Source organism: Ranitomeya imitator, chromosome 2 (assembly GCF_032444005.1).
Source record: "Ranitomeya imitator isolate aRanImi1 chromosome 2, aRanImi1.pri, whole genome shotgun sequence".
NCBI classification, from domain to species: Eukaryota; Metazoa; Chordata; class Amphibia; order Anura; family Dendrobatidae; genus Ranitomeya; species Ranitomeya imitator.
Window position 1 is genome coordinate 94,993,422 of NC_091283.1, and position 25,180 is coordinate 95,018,601.

The following is a 25,180-nucleotide window of genomic DNA, read 5'->3' on the forward strand; positions in this document are numbered from 1 at the left end:
AGCACATTTGGAGAAGCCAATTTCTTTTTGGAAGAAGGTCCTGTGGACTGATGAAACCAAGATTGAGTTGTTTGGTCATACAAAAAGGTGTTATGCATGGCGGCAAAAAAACACAGCATTCCAAGAATAACACTTGCTACCACAGTAAATTTTGGTGGAGGTTCCATCATGATTTGGGGCTGTGTGACCAATGCCGGCACCGGGGATCTTGTTAAAGTTGAGGGACGCATGGATTCCTCTCAGTATCAGCAGATTCTTGACAATAATGTTCATGAATCGGTGACAAAGTTGAAGTTACGCAGGAGATGGATCTTTCAGCAAGACAATGATCCAAAACACCACTCAAAATCTACACTGGCATTCATGCAGAGGAACAATTACACTGTTCTGGAATGGCCATCCCAGTCCCCAGACCTGAATATCATTGAACATCTGTGGGATCATTTGAAGAGGGCTGTCCATGCTCGGCGACCATCAAACTTTATCATAACATTATGATTTTATGACAATGGTAAATTTAGGTTGATTCACTTTTTTTTTGTTTGTTTTATAAAAATAGAAATTTTGCAAAAATTTTAAAAAAATTAGCAATTTTTAAACTTTGAATGATTATCCCTTTAATCCAGGTAGTCATACCATAGAAAAAACATTAATACATGACATTTCCCTCATGTCTGCTTTACATCAGCACCATTTGTAAAATGTTATTTTATTTTCTTAACAATTTAAAAAGTTTGAAAAATGTAGCTGTCAGTTTTCCTTTTTTTTTTTTCAACTAAATTTACAAAACTTATTTTTTTAGGAACCAATTTAGTTTTGAAATCACTTTGGGGGTCCTATATATTGGAATCCCCCAAAAGTGATACCATTTTAAAAACCGCAGCCCTCAATTTATTTGAAATTGCTTTCAGGTAGTTTATTAACCCTTCAGGTGCTTTTCAGGAATTACTGCAAAGTGACGTGACAGGAATGAAAACATTTGTTTTTACCACCTAAATGTTTCTAACTTCTGGGCAGGCTGCTATCGATGGAAGACTTTAAGGTCATTATTTGGCCATGAATTGCCATCACAAACATCAGGACCACATGATAAAAATCTCAGGCTGCCGATGGGGTTAAAGAGGAAGCCCCCACACTCTGTTAACAATCCAGATGCTGTAGTCACTATTTACAGCAGTATTAAGGGGTTTAATGGCCATGGTCAGTGCCAACACCAATCATGGCTGATGCAGCAAGTTGTCAGCTACAGTATACAGCCGGCAGCTGCTAGATTGTCACCCGTTGAAGGATGCTGTTCTCTTATATCGCATGTCAGTTTTAAGTCGTATTGGTGGTCATTAAGGGGTTAAATATTTTTTTAATACTTAAAAAGTAACTGCGGCTTTGTGGAATCCTATATCTTAGGTGACTATTCAGCTTTAATATCGATAGATAGATCATAAAAATAAATAAATTTCAACCACTGATCACTACTGATCGTCGGTTGTTTAACACTGCTGAATCGGGTATTGTAAACTAATGAAGGAGAGGTCTACAGAGTTGAAAGTTGAGTTTTAAATTGCCAAGCTTCACAAGGGTACTCTACACGAGGCTTTAAAAGGAATGTGAAGTTTTTGTTTTTCAATGCACCTTTCAAGAGGAAGCACTGAATATTCTGACCAGTCTTTTTACTAAATACCTGTGTCACCCTTTTAAGTACAATCCTGGAGCCCCTTTTTTGTAGAGCTCTTATTTGTGCTGTCCCTAGGAGTGCACAAATACATTGAGATTGTAGTCTTACCATTCTACTCGACGTGTTTCACTATACTGTTAGATTGTGTATAGCCACAACTCACACACCCATTTGTCAATTTATTCATACATTTCTAGGAGGAATAATACAGGGTGGGCCATTTATATGGATACATCGGGGTGGGCCATGTATATGGATACGCCTAAATAAAATGGGAATGGTTGGTGATATCAACTTCCTGTTTGTGGCACATTAGTATATGGGAGGGGGAAAGCTTTTCAAGATGGGTGGTGACTATGGTGGCCATTTTGAAGTCGGCCATTTTGGATCCAACTTTATAAATGACCCACCCTGTAGTGTAACGAAACAATCTAGAGTTCCTAAAACCTGTCATACTAGAGAGAATACATTTATTATCTATAATATGTCAGGAACATGAAAGGTTTCTTTAGGTTGACAGGCTAGAATTAATAATTATAATAATAATTATTGTTGTTATTAATAATGTTATTATCATTATTATTTGCTTTATCCCAGAATTCTTAGTTTTTTGTTATACAGAAGTAAATATTTAACATTTTTTTTTTCATAAAGCTTTCTCAGTAACTGTAGGAATTGAACTGTTACAGAGGAATCATTAGTCGGAATTCTAAAAGTAAACAAGGTTTTCCTTTTTATAATACACACTATGCTAGCAAATGTCATGTTCCACTTGTCATATGCCAGTGATTAATATGTACTTCTATCTCTGTGAACAAACAATTCTGTGTGTTCTATGAAGCTCCGTCTTAGTAACGTCTACAAACTCAACCCATCTCCCCAAGGACAAGGGGGAAAAACCTCTTGTGGTTATAGAAAAACCACATAAATTGCACACTTCCAAAGACAGAATTCTTTGTACCGTTGGTTCTTGGCAAACATTTTAATATCTCTGTTCCTTACACTGGATGCACATAGAACATTATTGCAGCCGCTGAATGTTAAACATTTTTAAAACCCTGTTTTGGAAAGACTTTTATAAAAAAAAAAAAAAAAAAACTAGAATCATAAATCAAAGAGCCGGGTTCACTCCAGTGTCTAGGCTGCTTTGGTAATGGTTAACTTTGTAAAATCAACAAACTACATTAATTTGCAAAAATAATTCATTGCTATTGGTAAGGTGAGATCCAAAGAGCATGCCCCAGTGTGTACAGACTTTAAAAAGGTTTGAAGTGTGCACATTATAATTATATCTATGTCATATTCCCTTCAATAGAAATGGACTACATGTCCCTAGATATATAAAAAAAATATTCAGTAACATGAAATAAAAAAAGGTAAATATTTGGCATGTACATTTTTGCATGGTTTTACAATCCACTACCGTTCTGTCCCATTCAAGTGAAGTGAGCTGTAATACTAGACACAGTCGCTAATAAAAATACAAAGCTGCATCTGATAAGTGATAAAAGGGACACAGTACTCATCAAATGCCAATAGCAACTGTAATCAGCTGATTGAGTAGGCCCAGTTTACACCTATATATCTAAGGCTACTCATGCAAATATTCAAAAGACATATAACGTTAATCCTGACTAGAGACATATCCGTATCCATCTCCCCATTAATAGTTTTATTATATATATGCAGTGGATTTAATCATATAAATAACATACATATGGATACAAAGTATTCATAAACCACTCACACGAGAATAGAAAATCAATCAAATTTTATTGAACATATTTAAAAAGAGCATGTATCATACAAAAAGGAAGACACCTGAGTGAGGATTCAACAAAGAGGGTAATTCAAGTAAAGAAAAGAAAAAAAAATGCCAAATCTACTCAGCTAGTCATGAAAAAGTGCTGCCAAATGTCTAAAGTAGATTTCTATTTAGTCCAGCTAGTTCATTAAAGTAATGCTAAGTTGAGTCATTGCTTACCCATAGTGTGATCAGAGTGTCATGCTGCTGCAATACAGGTATTTGCAGGCTCCACTAGATGGCATTAGAGTGGAAGCAGGACTGCACCTAATCAGAGCTGGCCTGCAGTGCAAGAGTGAGGTTTCCACAGGTGGCAGCAGAATAGTCAAACAAGTCAGGTCAAATCCTAGACTGTAGCGTAGTAACAAAGGAATAAGCAAACTCGCGGTCAGATACAAGCCAGGGCATCAGTAATGGTCAGGAGCAGATAAGCCAAAAGACAGAAGCAGGTCAGGATACAAGCCAATTCAAAACCAGTGAGTCAGTGCACTAAACGGAAACACGGAATGAAGACAGAAATAAGGGAAAGCAGAGACATGAGTTCAGAAAGCAAACGCAGCAGGACAAATCAGAGCAATCAGAGTGAGCTACAGCAGTCCTAGGCAAAAATAATAACAGACGTCTGTGGGAGAGGGGGGGAGAGGGAATAGTTGGAGCTTGACACACTGAGACATACTGTATAATAAGCTGTTGCTATTGAATATAGCTAGTGGGTGCCATACCTGCTGGTGATTTCAGCCGAAGTGAGGAAGTAGGAAGGGAGTTTCCAGCAAGTCCATCCAGTTTGAGTAAACTTTCAATTTTATTTGAACATTTTAAAAAACAATTTTAAAAAAGAGAGAAAAATTGTTTTTTAAAATGTTCAAATAAAATTGAAATTTTACTCAAACTGGATGGACATGCTGGAATCTCCCTTCCTTCTTCCTATAACTGACATCGCCTACAGGAAGCAGCGGCGATAAATAGCCAACCTGGACCCTGACAGAGGATGAGAAAGGTTAACTCTTGACATAACTAGACCGGGAAAAGGAAAACAGGACTCAAAACCCGGTCTGAATCATGACACACAGCTTTCCCAATGTGCATTTCTCACAAATGCTTGTTTCACACACTAGCCTTGATAAAGTGTGAAACGCGCGTTGGGGTGGCTGTGATGGTCCCAAGGATTTTGTAATTACACTTTGCAATGACTCAACTTGGCATTACTTTAATGAACTAGCTGGACTAAATAAAGATTTATTTTAGACAATGTATAATTAATGTCCATTTGTCAGCCATTTTTCATGACCAGCTGAGTAGATTTGGCATTTGTGCCCTAAATCACACTTGATTTACCATCACTTATTTTTTTAACTGAATAAACCCCTTTTGTTGAATTTTCACTCATGTGTCTTCCTTTTTGCATGATGCATGTCCTTTTTACATATGTTCAATAATTTTTTTACATTCTCGTGTGAGTGGTTAATGGATACTTTGTATCCATACATAGATTCCTCTATCTAAGGTAATCCGTTTTAAAACTCTGAATACCTCCTTTAAAAAAATCTTGTTTGCTTCCAAAAGTTGAAGATCAATTGAAATCAAATTATGAAAACAGCATACTATATAAACAGCTCTCAACTAACTAAACAACCATAACTCAAAAATGATATACAGTAATTACACTGAGAAATTGGATTAAAAATTTAAAATAGGAAATAGATTTTCACTATTAATGCATTTATTTAAAGGCATTGTCCAGTATGTTTATGTTGATGGATCATCCTTATGATAGGTCATCAATATTAGATCAGCAAGGTCTTGACACATGGTACCGCCAGCGATCAGCTGTTCCCATTGCCAGAGGAAGCACAGCTCCACCAACTGTATAGTGGCTATGACCGTGTACTGTACATCTGTGCCTATTCTGATGCGGTCACTGTGTAGTTGACATGGCTGTGGTGGTCTACTACACAACTGATCACATCTGGCCGCTTATGGGACCAGAAACATCTGATTGGTGAGGGTGCCAGGGGTCGCACCCTCAAGAATCTGACATTGATGACCTATCCGACGGATAGTCTATCAAAATAAATTTACCAGATAACCACTAAAATAGAAAACTAGATCCAAATGAAGCATAGTGTCTGATGTAAGAAGTATTTTTTCAGTCTCTGGTTTTGATGCCATTCATTGACAACAAAGATTGGAGAGCGCCCAGTTTGGACCAGTACACCTGCACTTCACTGATTGTACAGAGAAAAAGCTGCATCGGAGAGGGCGCCATGTTCAGACCAGCAGTTCAGTTATTCCTCCAGCCTGAACTGTTACTCATCAGAAGCACAAAGCCCTCCTCTAAAACTCACAGTATAAATTGGAACAACTCATTAACTAAGACGACCACACAGATTCCAAAAATGCAGAAGCTTTCTCTAGGATAAGCTATGCGATTTCACTGAGACCAGCAGTTAATGTCTCAATTCATTATTAATATGGACAAGAATCACAATGTCTCTCCCAGAGGACAAGCCTTCATTTTTGCATTCTGTGTGTTCTTCTTTGTTCATGAGTTGGTCCCATTCAAAGGATTTTTGAGTGTTGAGCTGTCAACTCATTACCACTGGGTTCTGTAATGGAGTACCGTAATTGCAAGCTTTCTGCTCCGAGTTGTAACCTGCTCCATAGAGTGACTTTTAAGTGGGCTTTAGATATTATTTTCATTAATTATTACCTTATCTTATATATTTTTTTACAGTTTTTTTGGGGCCATTTTATACTGAAGTAGAAAAGTCTCCTTCCTTTGGTCCTTTGTTTCTTACAATGCTTTATTTATAGTTTTTTTCTGTTTTCACAAATTTGTCAAAACTGTTTAAAGTAAAATCACAACTCAGATTTGATGTATTAACCTGTGTTAGTGAAATGAGCGATGTTCTGCGATTGGCGGAAAATACATTCTTTTAGGTTTGATAAATTTGCCCCAATATGTTCAAAACATTTCATGCTTATGGTCAATGATCCTCCAGATGGTTTGCAATGTTCTCCCTGCAGGCCTTGATTTTAACATTTAATAACTTTGGCACCATTCGATCTCAGTCTGTTCTTTTTGTGGCATATAAAATATACATGCTAGGATTGTACGGTACTACAATTAATATAATTTTAAGTTTGCTTTATAACTTCATGCACTCTTTTTCCTACAGTATGTAAATACATAAATGTGCTTGAAGTCGTTGCTTGCTTCAATATGTACCTAAAAGTTTCTAAAAACGAAACATTACCATTTGTAACGAGCAAAAAGAGCGTGACCGACTGCGACAACTGCAACATATGCAACTTATTATGATGCTTTTGAACATAATGCGAAGAACGAGATGCCTATATTACTTCATCTGAAAACTTTGTTAACATGGGAGCCAATAAATCGGTGGATTTCAAGTATTTGTTTAATCTTAAATGATAAAAAAAAGCTTTTCTGCCATGCTAATCCAAGTATCTTGTGCATCAGTTAACATGATTTTAGAATTATGTAAAGTTCAAATAAAGTGGGAATAAATCACGGATGGCTTTTTACTGCCTTTTGACATTCACCCAATCTTACTTTAAATCATTACACATGTTACATAGTGTTCAGCTTACTTCACATTTCATTTTAAGATTCTGGCCAAAAAATAGACGTATGATAGTTATCTCGCATGAAGCAAGCTAGAGTCAAAACATAAATAAAATTTAAAATAATATTATAACCAGACCACAAAAATGAAGGATTTTATTGTCACATGGCCAGGCCAACTGAATCTGCTGGGACCCAGCCCCTAGTCATGGACTGACAGTCTATGTGCAATAAGTTAACATGCATTCATTATAATTTTCCCATTGGTTGATGTTACAGCTGCATTGGTGCAGTAAAATACTGTCCAATGCGTTGATAGTAAATAGTCAGTGATGGGCTGCAATATTCATAAATCGATCCAACCTTAGAAAATATAACTGCCTATAGCTCCTCAGTATTCATGCTTCTGTACATTCTATGCTTTTGACATAAGAGCCACAGTCTTCTTCAGCCAAACTTTTTGTCTCAAGAAATGTGCACCATTCATATGGTTTGGGGTGTCTAGTTCTGGCAACAACCAGTGTTACTGGTGTAGTCCACTACTTTGGTAGTCATGACCTATCCTATCAAGCAGTCTATTCACTTGAATAGGAACTGAGCTACAGTGCTGTGGAACTATGCTGTCCCAGCTCTGTTCACTGTTCACACCTGGTCACGCCTTAGCTGATAATATCTGCCAATTGTTGGACCCTCTCCGATCTGACACTGATGACCTATTCGAAACTTCGGCATACACATTAGACTAATGTCGGCTGCATCCACCGATATTAACCAGTTTGGCCACCACTGTGATATTTAAGGTTGCATTGGTCAACTGATTGCTGGGGGAGATGTTGAATTATCATGTCAGATTTTGGATTGCCAATCGCTTTCTTCTCCTGGAGATATGTCACCAACAGAAGTGTTTGTGGGTGGCTTTCTCATAGAGAACACAGAAGTGCTCATTTAAACAAGCCTTCCTATTTATGTTGGATATGGCAGAAATGATAAAGATTATTCTTAAATTAAACGTATTCCCGCATTTGGGGAAGCTTGCTCCCAATTACTATTTAGTCACGTGGACAAGTCACTGTCCAGGACAAGCCCTCAGTTGATTGTAGCCTTTACAAAAATAAAAAAATTAATTATATATAACTATGTTGGTGACATTGTGACTGTTTGACCCAAATTTGTGTTAGGGCAGGTGCAGACAGCCATAGATTCGCTCTTCTAAGGATTTGGCTCGACAAAGCAGAGAGTGATCATAGTGGACAAAGCAGAGAGTGATCATAGTGTGATCTGATTCTCTCGGATGGGGAGAAGATGGTGAAAAAAATGTCTCCATTGTTTCTATTCTGTGAGGCCACTGAAATCGGACTGTAGTCAGATGATATCCGAGTTCAGTCCGATGGTTTCCATGCACTCATTGACTTGCATGGCTTTCTGCGATTCAAATATCAGAATCAACTTAGACATGCAGCAGATTTTCCTTCGGACAGACAGACCGTGTCCAAGGAAAAAATTGTCCATGTTCACGGCCCTATAGATTAACAATGGACCAAGTGCGAACTGAAGCTTTCTTGGATCGCACTCAGACCAAAAATATGCTCTTCTGCACCTGCCCTTAGACCCTTAGACAAAAACATTTATTTATGCAATTTTTTAAGTGACTAGTACCTAGATCTTTAAAGGGAATCTGTCACCCCAAAATTCACCTATAAGCTAAGGCCACCGGCATCAGGGGCTTATCTACAGCATTCTGGAATGCTGTAGATAAGCCCCCAATATAACCTGCAAGATAAGAAAAACAGGTTATATTATACTCACCGAGGGGCGGTCCCGGTTCTGTTTGGGTCCGATGGGCGTTGCCGTCCGGGTCCTGCGCCACCATACAATGATGTCCTCTTCTTTTCTTCCTGCCGCGGCTCCTGCGCTGGCACACTTTGTCTGCCCTGTTGAGAGCAAAGTACTGCAGTGCTCAGGCGCTGGGCCTCTCTGACCTTTCCCTGCGCCCATCGGATGGGACCGCTTCTGGGTGAGTATAATATAACCAGTTTTTCTGATCTTTCAGGTTACACCGGGGGCTTATCTACAGCATTACAGAATGCTGTAGATAAGCCCCTGATGACGGTGGCCTTAGCTTATAGGTGAATCTTGGGGTGGCAGATTCCCTTTAAAGGGAACCTGTCAGCAGGATTGTGTACAGTAACCTATACATAGTGTCAGATCGGCGCCGTTATACTGAATAAAATGTTACCTTGGTTGATTAAATCCATCTTGTGGTTATTTAATCTTTATTTTCAGTTTTGTGCTAGTGACATCCTCATTCCCTAAGGTGGGGCTGGTGTATGTGGTGCTCTGATTAGGTATTCATAGACTGCTGACAGGTCACTGATCCCTCACTGACCTGCCCCCTAGTTTATATAATGAATGCCATCACATACTGAATAGAAAAAATGCTTCTGCAGGCAGGTGCCAGCCCTGACACCTGCGCTGCAGCATAATCGCATGGTTAATGTGCACTTAATCCCTTTTGCAGATTTACTTGAGCAAGGAAAAAAGAAAGTCATTTTTGCAAATGTGCCTGGGGCGCCTGCACGGTAGCATCTATCGGTTTGTATAGAGATCCGATGGCTTCCGTTGCACAGGTTAGGTTGGCGCCATCTTGCTGGAGAAGAAAAAAATGTCCTCCACCAAGATGGCATCGCCCACGCATGCGCAGTAGCAGCTGTTGGCGATCTCCGAGAGCTTTTACTACGCAGGCGTGGGCGGCGCCATCTTGGAGGATGAATTTCTTTTTCTTCTCCAGCAAGATGGCGCTGCTGTCACCTGTGCAACAGCAGCTATCGGATCTCTATACAAGCTGATACCTGATACTGCGCAGTCGCCCTGGGCACCATTTTCAAAATGACTTTTTTTTCTGCTCAAGTACCACATATACTCGATTATAAGCTGATATTTTCAGCCCATTTTTGGGGGCTGAAAGTCCCCCTCTCGGCTTATACTTGAGTCATACCCAGGTGCCGGCAGGGGAGGGGGAGCGGGGGCTGTCTAATTATACTCACCTGCTCCCGGCGCGGTCCCTGCAGGTCCCTGGCTTCCCGGCGTGCCAGCTTCTTCCTGTACTGAGTGGTCACATGGTACTGCTCATTACAGTAATGAATATGCGGCTCCACCTCCCATAGGGGTGAAGCCACATATTCATTACTGTAATGAGCGGTAACGGTGACCGTTCACTACAGGACGAAGCTGCAACGGTGGGGAACCAGGGACTGCACAGCGCCAGGAGCAGGTGAGTATAACGGTGAAGGGAGCACTGTGCGATATTCACCTGCTCCCCGTTGCAGCCACCGCTCCATCTTCAGAGTCTTCTGCAGTGACGCTCAGGTCAGAGGGTGCGGTGACGTGGTTACTGCGCGCCCTCTGCCTGAACGTCAGTGCAGAAGACGCTGAACATGGAGCGGCGCCGGAACAAAGGTGAATATTGAAAGTGCCGGGGGCCTGAGCGATGGAGAGGTGAGTATGTGATTATTATTATTTTTTTTTTTTTTTCGCAGCAACAGCAAATGGGGCAAGTATCTGTATGGAGCATCATATGGGGCCATAACGTTTGTGCAGCACTGTATGAGGCAAGTGTCTGTATGGGACCATAATCAACATTTGTGCACCACTATATGGGGCAAGTGTCTGTATGGGGCCATAATCAACATTTGTGCAGCACTATATGGGGCAAGTGTCTGTATGGGGCCATAATCGACGTTTGTGCAGCACTATATGGGGCAAATATCTTTATGGAGCATCTTATGGGGCCATAATCAATGTTTGTGCAGTACTATATGGGGCAAATATCTTTATGGAGCATCTTATGGCGCCATAATTAGCGTTTGTGCAGCATTGTATGGGGCAAATGTCTGTATTGAGTATCTTATGGGGCCATAACATTTGTGCAGCACTATATGGGGCAAATATCTTTATGGAGCATCTTATGGGGCCATAATCAATGTTTGTGCAGTACTATATGGGGCAAATATCTTTATGGAGCATCTTATGGCGCCATAATTAGCGTTTGTGCAGCATTGTATGGGGCAAATGTCTGTATTGAGTATCTTATGGGGCCATAACATTTGTGCAGCACTATATGGGGCAAATATCTTTATGGAGCATCTTATGGGGCCATAATTAACATTTTTGGAGCATTATATGGGGCATATTTTAGTATGGAGCATCTTATGGGGCCCATCATAAACTTTATGGAGCATTATATGAGGCTCCTGATTCAATATGGATATTCAAAAACACTTAACCCACTGATGTCTCAATTAATTTTACTTTTATTGGTATCTATTTTTACTTTTGACATTTTCCAGTAGATGCTGCATTTCCCACCCTAGACTTATACTGAAGTCATAAGTTTTCCCAGTTTTTTGTGGCAAAATTAGGGGGGTCGGCATATACTTGGGTCAGCTTATACTCGAGTATATACAATAAATCTGAAAAAGGAATTAAGTGCACAGTAAACATGTGATTATGCTGCAGCGCAAGTGCCACGGCTGGCACCTGCCTGCAGAATCGTTTTTATTTTATTCAGTATGTACTGATATTCATTATGCAAACAAGGGGGCAGGTCAGTGAGGGATCAGTGACCTGTCAGAAGCCATACAGATGAATACCTAATCAGAGCACCATATGCCCCAGCCCCACCTTAGGGCTTGAGAATCTCATTAACACAAAACTGAAAATAAAGATTAAGAAGCAACCACAAGACGGATATCATCAACCAAGGTGTCATTTTATTCAGTATAACAGCGCTGACCTGACACTATGTGCAGGTTACTATTCACAACCCTGCTGACAGGCTCCCTTTAGCTAGGCTATATTTTGTTAAATGAAGCCCACCAAGTTATATTTTTATAATGTTTGGTGAAGTCTTATGTTCGGAGACCATCCTTGGGTGACTTGCCTTGCAAATGCTTTGACTGTTGAGTAGCTGTATGAAGCCGCTCTTCATTAACCTTGGTATTTGTATACAGTAATGGGACAATAAACTGTGGCTTCCAAAATCGACTTCAACTCAGTAGCTACAAGGCTCAAGTCATAAATGGTTTTATTCAAAGATGTTCCATTGTGTATACTGTAATTTTTTAAAAATAGGTAGAATGGGAAAAAGAAAGTTGTGATCTGTGTTTCTTTGAAAGTCCATTCATTAAGTTCCATAAATTAATTTCACAACAAACTAATAATGTGAAACATGAAAAATTACAACGGTTTCTAGCATCTGCTTATTAGAGACATTATTGCAACCACTCCTGTCAAGGTCATGTTAGGTATTCTATATTAGTTACTGTTTCCCTGCAATTTACAAATCATTTTTCCAAGCATAGAGCCTGACAATTTCTGCATATTACCTTATCAAAAGCAATGACACAACTGACACTAAAATGAGAGAACACTTTGTACATGTCTGAAAGTACTGGAAAATGCTTCTCGCGGAATTTGGAGTAATAATAAAATGTGTTTTAGGAACTTATGGAGAACATCTGAGATAATCAATAGACGGATGATGATGGACAAGAAGAGTGATATATGTGAGAAAGGAAAAAGGAAACAATAGTAATGCAGTAAAACGTATATTATTACTAGCAGCTCGTACGCTGGAGAACATCTGGATGTCCACAGATGTAACGTGAGGATCTCGAATCCCAGGGCAAAATCTGTAGTATTGCTCTCAACTATCATCTATAGCAGTGGTGTCCTGAAATGTGTAAGAGGGATGTTTTAGGACTCATTAGGCTCTAGGATGTTGTTGATCACCTTGATGACAAAAAATGAGGTTATGTATTTGATCTTTATCCATGTACTTTGCCGGTTAAATGCCGGCATTTTTTTTCTGTAAAATGAGGGAATTGCCTAAATATCTGATGTGCTGTGGTCTCTTTGAAGATCTATTTTAAATTTTAATTGGAATATACTGGGAAAACTTTAATCATTTCACATGAAATGGTTACAATAAGTTTAATAAATCTCCAGGGAAATAAAGGTTTGTGTAATAGCCATTTTCTTCTGGGAACCATTCATGTCTGTCTTTTGGGGATTAACAAAAAGAAAACTCAATGTTATACTTCTTAATATCTTCATTCAATTAATGATAGAGTCTTCGATGAGAAATGTCTGAACTGTAGCTATCATAAATACTTGAGCTACAGAGGTAGGTGTTGGGTCAAATGTCCTATAAAAAAAATTAGGGCAACCGTTGTAAGGATTAATTTTCTGGTTGCGTGGTAGAGATGCTTAGGTCAAACCCATCACTTTATGCTAAACTAATTTCTCTTTCTTCTGCAGGAAATGACTCATTTGTGGCCCCCACCTCTAACTGGAATCCACACCCCATGTAAAGCAGAGCAGTCCAAATTCCCAATTCCTAGCAAGGTAAGCCCCAACTGGTCTAAATAATCTATAGTAAATTCTGAGCAATGTAATCTTGTTATTCATATGATCTGAAGATCAAGTCCAAAGAACAAACTTCCCTCAAGTTCTAACCATTGGTGAATGTCCTAACACATGAACTGTTACTATAAGAATCTTCTGATATGTCATAAAAATGAGTCAGAGCATGTCTAATGTGAGTGTTGACAAGTTTGAGGAGATCCAGATTTCACAATTTATAAGTAATCCAAATCTTTAAAACCTACAGGTCAAAAAGTGGCCACCACTGCAGGCTACTGCTTGTTGAAGTTGACTCTGCTTCTTCTTGCTCTCGTTTGGGGGAATGCATTTTTCTCTAACCTATATATATGTATGAGCTTTAGTAGCAGTATTTTTATAGCATTTGAAAGTTTTGCTTTTGTGACATTTCCAATTTGATTTTTTTAAGAAATGAACTGGGGAATTCAAGATAGAATTAATATCACTGTTTCGTCACAATTTCTACATTTATTACAAAAAACACTCCATGTGAATTGGTTTGGAGTTGTCTAACTAACAAAATAAAAATGAAGGATACTTTTTTACTTTAAAATTTGCTAAATGGCATTTCATTGAAAAAAAACCTTTACCTAAAAGAGCCAGAAATTCGTATCCAAAATGATTAAACCTGAGCCAAGTGCTAATAGTGCATTTTTACCATTTTATATAATAATGTCCATTTACTGTAGATCTTATTTGTGCTTAATGTTTAATCCCCATTCCAGTCTTATGAATTTTGGATAAGGTTAAATATGTGATTGATACTGAGAGATAATGCACAAGCCTCCGGCTATGTGACCTAAATCTTTATATCTAGCTGATATGTGGATTACTGTTTGATTTATTTATGTTTATTTTTACAGGACTCTCAACATCTGACCTCAGGATACAGCATACAAAGTACGTCTTCTCTTCACCTACATAATCATATTGTAATGCCCACAATGAGTTTTCTACAAGATTCTTATTTTTGAACCATGAAATATTATGAGCTGAATTTGCTCCTATTATTATTATTTCCTCTTCTGTTTTCTCCTCTCTACTCGGCTTTCTCTCTCTCTCTCTCTCTATATATATATACACGTTTGTGTGTATATATATATATCTACATATGATTGTCTAAGGGTCACTTCCGTCTTTCTGTCTGTCTTTCTGTCACAGATATTCATTGGTCGCGGCCTCTGTCTGTCATTGAAATCCAAATCGCTGATTGGTCGCGGCAAAACAGGCGGAAAAATGGCCGCTCCTTCCTCCCCGCAGTTAGTGCCCGCTCCATATACTCCCCTCCGGTCAGCGCTCACACAGGGTTAATGGCTGCGTTACACCGCGTTATGCCGCGGTGTAGCGCACTCCGCTAAAGCTGCTATTAACCCCGTGTGTTCAACTTTTTACTATTGATGTTGCCTATGCAGCATCAATAGTAAAAAGATCTAATGTTAAAAATAATAAAAAAAAATAAAAATCATTATTTCTGCATCGTCTCATTGGGGGACACAGGACTGTGGGGTGTATGCTACTGCCGCCAGGAGGCTGACACTAAGTAGACACAAAAAAAGTTAGCTCCTCCTCCATAGTATACACCTTGACACTGGCCCTGACAGCTCCAGTTTATGCTTATTGTCCGTAGGAGACACATCTCTGGGTTTCCCCAGATTCTTTTTTCTCTGAAGATAAGACAGGGGCGACGGACCCTTTTGAAGGGGTCCAATCTCCCCAAACCAACAACGGGCGAGCACGTGGAGTGTCGCCTCCACGTATGCTCTCCCGCGACGTGGGACTTAGTTTGCCGGACTAAAAACCTGACCACCCTGAGGTAACGGAACCCTAGGTTGTACAGGCATTCATACTTTGCCCGTGCAGCCTCCACTTGCCTGAGGAGGTGGTGATGGCGAACTCAGTCGAGGGGTTCAAGAGAGGCCTGGATGTCTTCCTTGAGCAGAACAATATTGTATCATACAATTATTAGTTTCTGTAGAAGGACGTAGATCAGGGGATTTATTATGATGGAATATAGGCTGAACTGGATGGACAAATGTCTTTTTCGGCCTTACTAACTATGTTACTATGTTACTATGTTACTTCATCACCAATGCACTGACTACAGTGTTTAAAGGAGACAGACGGTCCCTCTTCTCACCTTCTGAAGGGTGTAAGGAGTTAGGGTGCCTGCACCGTCTGTATATATATATATATATATATATATATATATATATATATATATATATATATATATATATATTTATATGTGAGTTTTTTTCTGACCTCATGCGTTGTCAAGAGGCTGCAGGGGGGGCTCCTGCTTCATCGCGCGTTCTGTTGGTGCTGCACCCGGCGTGGTGTTGGTTTCCAGGACTATTCCCCATAAGCAAAGACACGGGCGGAAGTCCCGCCCCTATCGGCTTCTTCCGGTTTTCGATTCGGCCTGTTGCTTTATGGATCCTGTAGTTTTCAGCAGGGGCATGGGCGGAAGTCCCGCCCCCATCGGCGGCATTTACTTCCGGTCGCGTGCACCCAGCTTTCCTGGGAGAGTGCAGGAAAAAGGAAAATCTAGCCCCCTGCTTCAGCCTATTCCGGGTCCATGCGACGGTAATTCCTCCCTCCCTTTTTTCTCAGGCACATCCACCCTGTAATTCAGTACATAAGTGTGGTTGTTTGCCCAGAAGCATGGTTCAAGTGTTGGAGAATATACGGGGACACAGGACTGGGGTAAATGCTACTTCCCTCAGCCTGACAGCAGTATTTGTTCTAGACCTAGTAGCTCATAAGGGGATACGGAGCATAGCAGCAGTGGCAGCAATAGAGTCATCTTGTCTAGAAAAACTAAGACTCACACAGTCCTGTATACCTCATGCATTACCTGTTGGGCTGTTTTTCCGCATGTGCAAATTAACCATCTCTGTGAGGCTTGTGATTCTGAACGCGCTCAGGAACCCCCGCCTGCTACCCCGCCTGCTACCCTGCCGGGTGTGCCTGTATCTGAGACTACGGTATCACCCCCTGAGTGGGTCATATCCTTAATGCAATCTATGGCGTCTCTAACAAAGGCGGTTGAGTCCCTCCAAGCCCCTGTCAGGGACATTCATCCGCCTGTTTTGGAAAGATCCTTTGATTCTCAGGATCCTCCGGCCTGCAGGGGCCGTGCTCCCTTTAGGCAGACGCCGGGGAAACGAACCCACTCAGCGTCTCCCGGTCCGTCGGGTGCATCAGCATCTTTGAATTCCATCTCTCGGTCTCCCTCTCCTGTGGAATTGAGTGAACACTGTTCGGACTATGACTCAGAAGGGTCTTTTGATTTAGAAGCTCCTGATTATCAGGAATCAGTTGACAGTCTCATTGAGGCCGTTAACCAGACTTTGGGAGTAGAGGATGTTACCACCTTACCTTCAGGTCATAAGGTATCCTTTAAGATATTCAAGCAACCTCATAAGGTGTTTTCTACTCATCCTGAGTTTGAGGATTTAGTCCAACGCCACATGGAGCGACCGGATAAACGTTTCTTAGGCCAGAAGGCCCTAGGTGCAAGGTATCCTTTCGCACCAGAGCTTTGTAAAAAGTGGGCAGAATCTGGTCCGGATCCAATCAGACAATGCTACGGCTGTGGCCTACGTAAATCATCAGGGGGCACCTGCAGCAGGTCGGCCATGCGCGAGGTAAGCCAAGTCCTCCGCTGGGCCGAGAACAACCACTCCGTGATCTCGGCAGTTCACATCCCAGGCAAGGAGAACTGGGCAGCGGACTTTCTGAGCCGACAGGGTCTTGCGTCCGGGGAATGGTCTCTTCACCCCGACGTTTTTTGGCAGATATGCCAACGCTGGGGTACCCCAGATGTGGATCTAATGGCCTCCGGGTGGAATGCCAAGGTTCCCAGGTTCGTCGCTCATTATCGAGATCCAAGAGCACTCGCCGTAGACGCACTAGTCCTATCTTGGAACCAGTTTCGTCTTCCATATCTGTTTCCCCCTCTGGCGCTGCTCCCAAAGGTAGTAAGAAGATCAAGACAGAGGGAGTTCCAGCAATTCTAGTCGCCCCAGATTGGCCTCGGAGGTCATGGTACACAGACCTAGTTCAGCTGATTGCCGGGGTTTCTTGACAGCTACCAATGCAGCCAGATCTTCTGTCGCAGGGGCCGATATTCCACCAGAACTTAGAGGCCCTGCGTTTGACGGCCTGGCCATTGAATCTTGGATTCTGACTCAGGCCGGTTTTTCTCAAAAGGTAGCTTTCACTATGATTAATGCTCGAAAGACAGTTTCAGCGCGCATTTACCACCACACTTGGAAAGTCTTTCTCTCATGGTGCAGGAAGCAGGGTCTTCCTCCTCTACGGTTCTCCATTCCTAATATTATAGCTTTTCTCCAATCTGGTCTAGACTCAGGTCTCGCACCCAGTACCCTTAGAAGGCAAATATCAGCCTTATCGGTTCTTTTCCAGCGCCGGATCGCTACCAATTCGCAAGTAAGAACCTTTCTGCAGGGAGTCTCTCACATGGTCCCTCACAGAGCTCCGCTAGAGGCTTGGGACCTTAACTTGGTCTTGAGCGCTCTTCAGGAAGCTCCATTTGAGCCCCTCCAAGACGTCTTTAACGTATCTTTCTTGGAAGGGTTTGTTCCTGGTAGCTATAACTTCCTATAGGCGGGTCGGAACTGGCGGCCTTGTCCTGCCAGGCGCCGTTTCTACAGTTTCATCAGGATAAGGTGGTGCTAAGACCAGCACCTTCTTTTCTGTCAAAGGTAGTTTCCTCATTCCACATCAATGAGGACATTGTCTTGCCTTCTTTTTGTCCTGCGCCAACTCACCATGTGGAAAAAGCTCTCCATACTCTGGATTTGGTGAGAGCTCTGAGAAGATACGTTTCTCGGACCGCTTCTTTTCGACAGACGGATGTTCTGTTTGTTCTTCCTGTGGGTCATAAAAAGGGACTCGCAGCCTCTAGGTCGACCTTAGCCAGATGGATACGAGTCACATCAAGGGTGCAGCCATCCCGGCTGGGATCAGGGCACACTCTACTCGAGCGGTAGGGGCTTCCTGGGCACTTTGGCACCAAGCTTCAGCAGAACAGGTTTGCAAAGCGGCAACTTGGTCCAGCCTGCACACCTTTTCTAAACATTATAATATCCACACTCAGGCCTCTGCTGATGCAAGTTTGGGAAGGAAAATTCTTCAGGCTACGGTATCACACCTATAGGCGGTAAGTGCCTAGGGTTTTTTTTCCAATAAGTCTTCTTCCCACCCTGGGACTGCTTTGGGACATCCCACAGTCCTGTGTCCCCCAATGAGACGATGGAGAAACAGGGATTTTTGTGTTACTCACCGTAAAATCCTTTTCTCCGAGTCGTTCATTGGGGGACACCGCTCCCTCCCTATTCATCTTGTTTTTTTGTCTATGGGGTTGTTCAGACAGTAGTATTATTCTAGACATGTTGACTTTGTTCTAATGCTGTTTTGTTTTCTCTATCCCCTACTGCTTGTGCACCAAACTGGAGCTGTCAGGGCCAGTGTCAAGGTGTATACTATGGAGGAGGAGCTAACTTTTTTTGTGTCTACTTCTTGTCAGCCTCCTGGCGGCAGTAGCATACACCCCACAGTCCTGTGTCCCCCAATGAACGACTCGGAGAAAAGGATTTTACGGTGTGTAACACAAAAATCCCTGTATTCTCACTTTCCGGATTCAGCCCAGGCCTATCCCGCTGCTAGTGACACTCGGGTCCATGCATTGCGGTCTCGTGAGATGATGATGTGGCGGTCTCACGAGACCACTACGTCATCATCTCGCGAGTAGTGTTGAGCGATACCGTCCGATTATTGAAAGTATCGGTATCGGATAGTATCGGCCGATACCCGAAAAATATCGGATATCGCCGATACCGATATCCGATACCAATACAAGTCAATGGGACACCAAGTATCGGAAGGTATTCTGATGGTTCCCAGGGTCTGAAGGAGAGGAAACTCTCCTTCAGGCCCTGGGATCCATAGGGATGTGTAAAATAAAGAATTAAAATAAAAAATATTGATATATTCACCTCTCCGGCGGCCCCTGGACATCACGCTGGTAACCGGCAGGCTTCTTTATTTAAAATGAGCGTGTTTAGGACCTGCGAATGACGTCGCGGCTTCTGATTGGTCGCGTGCCGCTCATGTGACCGCCACGCGACCAATCAGAAGCCGCGATGTCATTCGCAGGTCCTTAATTCCTAGAATTAGGAGTTTAGTGAATGAGAATGACGTTGCGGCTTCTGATTGGTCGCGTGGCGGTCACATGAGCAGCACGCGACCATTCAGAAGCTGCGACGTCATTTGCAAGTCCTAAAGGCGCTCATTTTAAACAAAGAAACCTGCCGGTTACCAGCGTGATGTCCAGGGGCCGCCGGAGAGGTGAATATATCAATATTTTTTATTTTAATTCTTTATTTTACACATCCCTATGGAACCGATACCGATACCCGATACCACAAAAGTATCGGATCTCGGTATCGGAATTCCGATACCGCAAGTATCGGCCGATACTTGCGGTATCGGAATGCTCAACACTACTCGCGAGACCGCAATGCATGGACCCGAGCATCGCAAGCAGCCACATTGGCGCGGCATTTAAATCCTGCTTTGCTGATTGGTCGCGCCCAGCAGGTGCGCGCGACCAATCAGCGACATTGGCACAGGATTTAAATCCCGCTTCACTGATTAGTCGCGCCGGCTGAGCGCGACCAATCAGTGACATTGGCGCGGGATTTAAATCCTGCTTCGCTGATTGGGCGCTACCAATCAGCGAATCGGGATTTAAATCCTGCGCCAATGTCGCTGATTGGTCGCGCGCTGATTGGTCACGCCCAGCTGAGGCGAAGTGGGTTTCAGATACCGCGCCAATGTCGCTGATTGGCCGCACTCAGCCGGCGCGACTAATCAGTGAAGCGGGATTTAAACCACGCTGCTATTAACCCTGAGTGACCAACTTTTTACTATTGATGCTGCCTATGCAGCATCAATAGTAAAAAGATCTAATGTTAAAAATAATAAAAAAAAAAAAAATCAATATATACTCACCTTCTGTCGGCCCCCGGATGCAGCCCAGGCCTTTCCCGCTCCTCGCGACGCACTTGTCCATGCATTGCGGTCTCGTTTCGCTGATTGGTAGTGCCCAGTAGGTGCGCGCGACCAATCAGCGACATTGGCGCAGGATTTAAATCCCACTTCGCTGATTGGTCGTGCCCAGCAGGCGTGACCAATCAGTGAAGCGGGATTCAAATCCCGCACCAATGTCGCTGATTGGTCGCACGCGCCGACTGGGCGCTACCAATCAGCGAAGCGGGATTTAAATCCCGTGCCAATGTGGCTGATTGGTCGCGTGCGGCGGCTGGGCGTGACCAATCAGCGAAGCGGCATTCATATCAGCGACATTGAGATATATATATTGTAGCGATTTCACTCACTCAGCTGTGACGGCTGACACTCAGGAGACGTGTTCCTTTAAAGTTCACTGGGTTTATTGCTTCATAAACCATGTGGCAAAACAACAGAAAGCAAAATAGCCTTTAGTTCAGGCAAAGGAAAACAAGGGTCCAGTTCATCCGGCTCAGTCCTGAAGCCGAACACACTCAGGAGGGTTTCACCTCCACACATATCTGCTGTGTAAAGGATTAGCCTGTCTTATATAGGACTAACCACACCCAGTAATCTAACACATGATTAGCCATGTGGTCTGACATCACCACAGGTCCTGAAACACAAATATATGGTTATATAAAACAACGCAATATTCCGGGCTACATTACAGCAACAAGGCACTTATGTGGCACATACCTCCCGTCGACTACACACCCTTTAGCCATGCTACATACCTCCCCCCTCTGCCTAAAGCCGTGGGGCTTGGCACTTTCTCCCACTAAACAAGGGATTCTTGATAGGGCATCCGCATTACCGTGCAGCTTTCCGGCCCGATGTTCCACATGGAAACTGAAGTCCTGCAGGGGTAAGAACCAACGGGTGACCCTAGCATTTCTACCCTTCGTTTCCCTCATCCACCTAAGTGGGGCATGGTCGGATATCAGTCTAAATTTACGTCCCAGCAGATAGTACCGTAATGTGTCCACTGCCCATTTTATGGCCAAGCACTCCTTCTCAACGACTGAGTAGTTCTTTTCAGATGAGGACAGCTTCCTACTCAGATAGAGAACAGGATGCTCCTCCCCATGTAGTTCTTGGGAAAGGACTGCTCCCACCCCAACATCTGAGGCATCTGTCTGAAGAATAAACTCTTTCTTGAAGTTTGGGGCCATCAGAACGGGTTGCTTACACAAAGCGTTTTTCATTTCTTGGAAGGCTGACTCTGTTTCTTCGGACCACTTAACCATTACTGGTTTTGTCCCTTTTAGCAGGTCAGTCAGAGGCGCAGCCATCGTGGCGAAGTTTGGGATGAACCTCCTGTAATATCCCACGATTCCCAGGAAGGCTTTAACTTGCTTTTTGGAAACTGGTTTTGGCCACGTTTGAATTGCCTCCACTTTACTGATTTGGGGTTTTATTTCTCCGTGACCCACTATGTATCCAAGGTACTTAGCTTCTTCTTTACCCAAGGCACACTTCTTCGGGTTTATAGTAAACCCGGCCTCTCTTATAGCATCCAACACCGCTTGGACTTTCTCCAGATGACTCTCCCAGTCCGGGCTAAAGATGACGATATCATCTAGGTATGCAGCAGCGTAGGCCTTATGGGGTGCAAGGACTCTATCCATAGCCCTCTGGAAGGTCGCCGGAGCTCCCTGTAGGCCAAACGGCATCCGGGCATACTGGAAGCATCCATCAGGTGTCGAAAAGGCTGTCTTCTCCTTGGCTTCCTGCGCCATGGGGATCTGCCAATACCCCTTTGTCAGATCCAAGGTGGATATATATCTGGCGTGCCCAAGCCTTTCGATGAGCTCATCAACACGGGGCATGGGATAAGCGTCGAACTTGGAGACCTCATTCAACTTCCGATAGTCGTTGCAAAACCTCCACTCTCCATCAGGTTTTGGGACCAGGACAATTGGGCTTGACCAACCGCTCTTGGATTCCTCAATGACTCCAAGCCTCAACATACGCTCCACTTCCTTGGAGATAACTTCTCGACGAGCCTCAGGAATACGATAAGGTTTCACATTCACCCGCACATGGGGCTCTGTTAGGACCTCGTGCTCTATGACCTTCGTGTATCCTGGCAATTCTGAAAACAGGTCCCTGTTTTTCTGGAGTAACTCCCGGCACTGCTGTTTCTGGGTTTTCAATAGCGTCTCTGCTATAGTAACCGCTCCAACCTCACCTTCTGGGTTGCTTAATAATGACGGAGTTACTGTCGGCTCTCTATCTTGCCATGGCTTGATGAGGTTGACATGGTAAACTTGGAATGGTTTCCGTCTTCCTGGTTGGTGAATTTTATAATTTACCTCACCAAGTTTCTCGACAACCTCATATGGCCCTTGCCATTTGGCCAAGAACTTGCTTTCCACCGTTGGAACTAACACCAGAACTCGGTCTCCCGGATTGAACTGCCTCACTCTTGCAGACCGGTTGTAGACCCTGGCTTGAGCTTCTTGTGCTTGGAGAAGGTGTTCTTTCACGATAGGCATCACCTTTGCAATCCTCTGCTGCATCAGGGCCACATGCTCAATGACGCTTCTGTGGGGCGTGACTTCGGCTTCCCAGGTTTCCTTGGCTATATCCAGGAGTCCTCGTGGATGTCGGCCATATAGAAGCTCAAACGGTGAGAACCCTGTGGAGGCCTGTGGAACTTCACGAATGGAAAACATCAGATAGGGTAAGAGACAATCCCAGTCTCTACCGTCTTTCTCTATAGCTTTTCTCAGCATGCTCTTTAGAGTCTTGTTAAACCTCTCAACAAGACCATCTGACTGGGGATGGTACACCGAGGTCCTCAACTGGGAGATCTTCAGGGCTTTGCATAACTCCCTCATCACCTTGCTCATGAAAGGTGTACCCTGGTCAGTCAGGATCTCCTTTGGCAGACCTGTCCGGGAAAAGACATGGACCAACTCGCGGGCTATGCTCTTTGAGGAAGAATTCCTCAAGGGAATTGCCTCAGGATAGCGTGTGGCATAGTCCATGATGACTAATACATACTGATGGCCCCGAGCTGATTTAACTAAGGGACCGACCAAGTCCATGGCAATTCTCTCGAACGGTACCTCAATAATGGGCAGTGGCACAAGGGGGTTCCGGAAATGAGGAGTAGGAGCAGTTAGCTGACATGTAGGGCAGGACCTGCAATAGTTCACTATTTCCCGGTGACACCCAGGCCAATAGAACCTCTGCACAACCCTTTCCTGCGTTTTTTCCACCCCTAGGTGTCCACCCAAGATGTGTGAATGGGCCATGTCCAACACTTTCCGTCTATACGGACCCGGCACTATCAACTGCTCTACCAACTCCTCCCTTATTTTCGTGACCCGGTACAACAATTCCCCCCTCAACAGAAAATGGGGAAATCTTTTGTCTGCCCCCGGCTCCTGTACCACCCCGTCAATAACTGTGACATTATTAAAGGCTTCCCTCAGAGTGGGGTCCCTATGTTGGGCAGTCCCAAAATTTTCACCGGTAACCTCTAACTCCAGAATGTCAGATGTAGGGGATACTTCCTCCTCATCCCCAACCAGAACACAAAAAGGAAAGCTGTCTGCCTCTGGGTGTGGCGATACCGTTCCAGGGTTCACTGGTTCCCTGCCAGGGAGCTCAGAACCCTTTCCCCACAAATCCCAAAACAAACAGAAATCCCGGCCAATAATTATAGGGTGCAACAAGTCCTGAACTACGCCGACCATGTGGGATTCAGTGCCACATGCCGTTTCAATGTCCACCCTGGCCATAGGGTAGTCCTTTGCATCACCATGTATGCACCGCACTCCGACCTTCTTTCCTGGGAGCAGGTGAAGAGGAAAAGTGGCCCTCACCAGGGTCACTAGGCTCCCCGAGTCTAACAGTGCCGTTACTGCTTGACCGTTCACCTTTACGGGACACGCTTGAGGTCCCTCGTTGGATGGAGAGTTCACACTACAGACTGGATACGCATAGTATGAACAACGGCGTCCCATGCTGCAGTCCATCTGCTCAGTGGCTTGGGAACAACGGGCAGCTATATGTCCTGGCTTGTGGCACCTCCAACAAATAACATCACCCGTGGGGACCTTGGGCACCACCTCCCCCGCCCTTTGTGACCTTGGACGCACCACCCCTTTTTGGGACTCAGCTGCCCTCTGGGACCCCCAGTACGGCATGGGCTGCCTCCCGAAGGAGCCTTCCAACCCTTGGTATCTCTCAACCAGTCCGATCAGCTCGTCGGCATTCTGGGGATCACCCTGGGCAACCCAAGACTGTATAGGCCTCGGGTGGGAATGGACAAACCGATCCATCATCACCCGTTCTACCATCTGTGCAGGCGCAGAGGTCTCTGGCTGCAGCCATTTCTGGACCAGGTGCAACAGATCAAACATTTGGGAACGAGGTGGTTTGTCCCGGTGATAGCCCCAGGAGTGAACTCGCTGTGCCCTGACAGTCAGTGTCACCCCCAGACGTGCGAGAATCTCGGCTTTCAATTTGTGATACTCTTTGGCATCCTGCAAGGTCAAATCATAGTACGCCTTCTGGGGTTCTCCCGTCAGGTATGGCGCAAGTACCTCTGCCCACTGCT

The 25,180-nt window shown here is 43.6% G+C and overlaps 1 protein-coding gene across 3 annotated transcripts in view; it reads left to right on the forward strand.

The window, feature by feature from the left end:
* The window catches only part of AFF2 (ALF transcription elongation factor 2), a 792,369-nt gene that overhangs the window by 438,453 nt on the left and 328,736 nt on the right, over positions 1-25,180 (forward strand). For all 3 annotated transcript variants that reach the window (XM_069747042.1, XM_069747043.1, XM_069747044.1), the window contains 2 exons: positions 13,384-13,470; positions 14,370-14,406. In XM_069747042.1, coding sequence (XP_069603143.1) covers positions 13,384-13,470; positions 14,370-14,406 — 124 coding nt within the window. The remainder of the gene's footprint in view (positions 1-13,383; positions 13,471-14,369; positions 14,407-25,180) is intronic.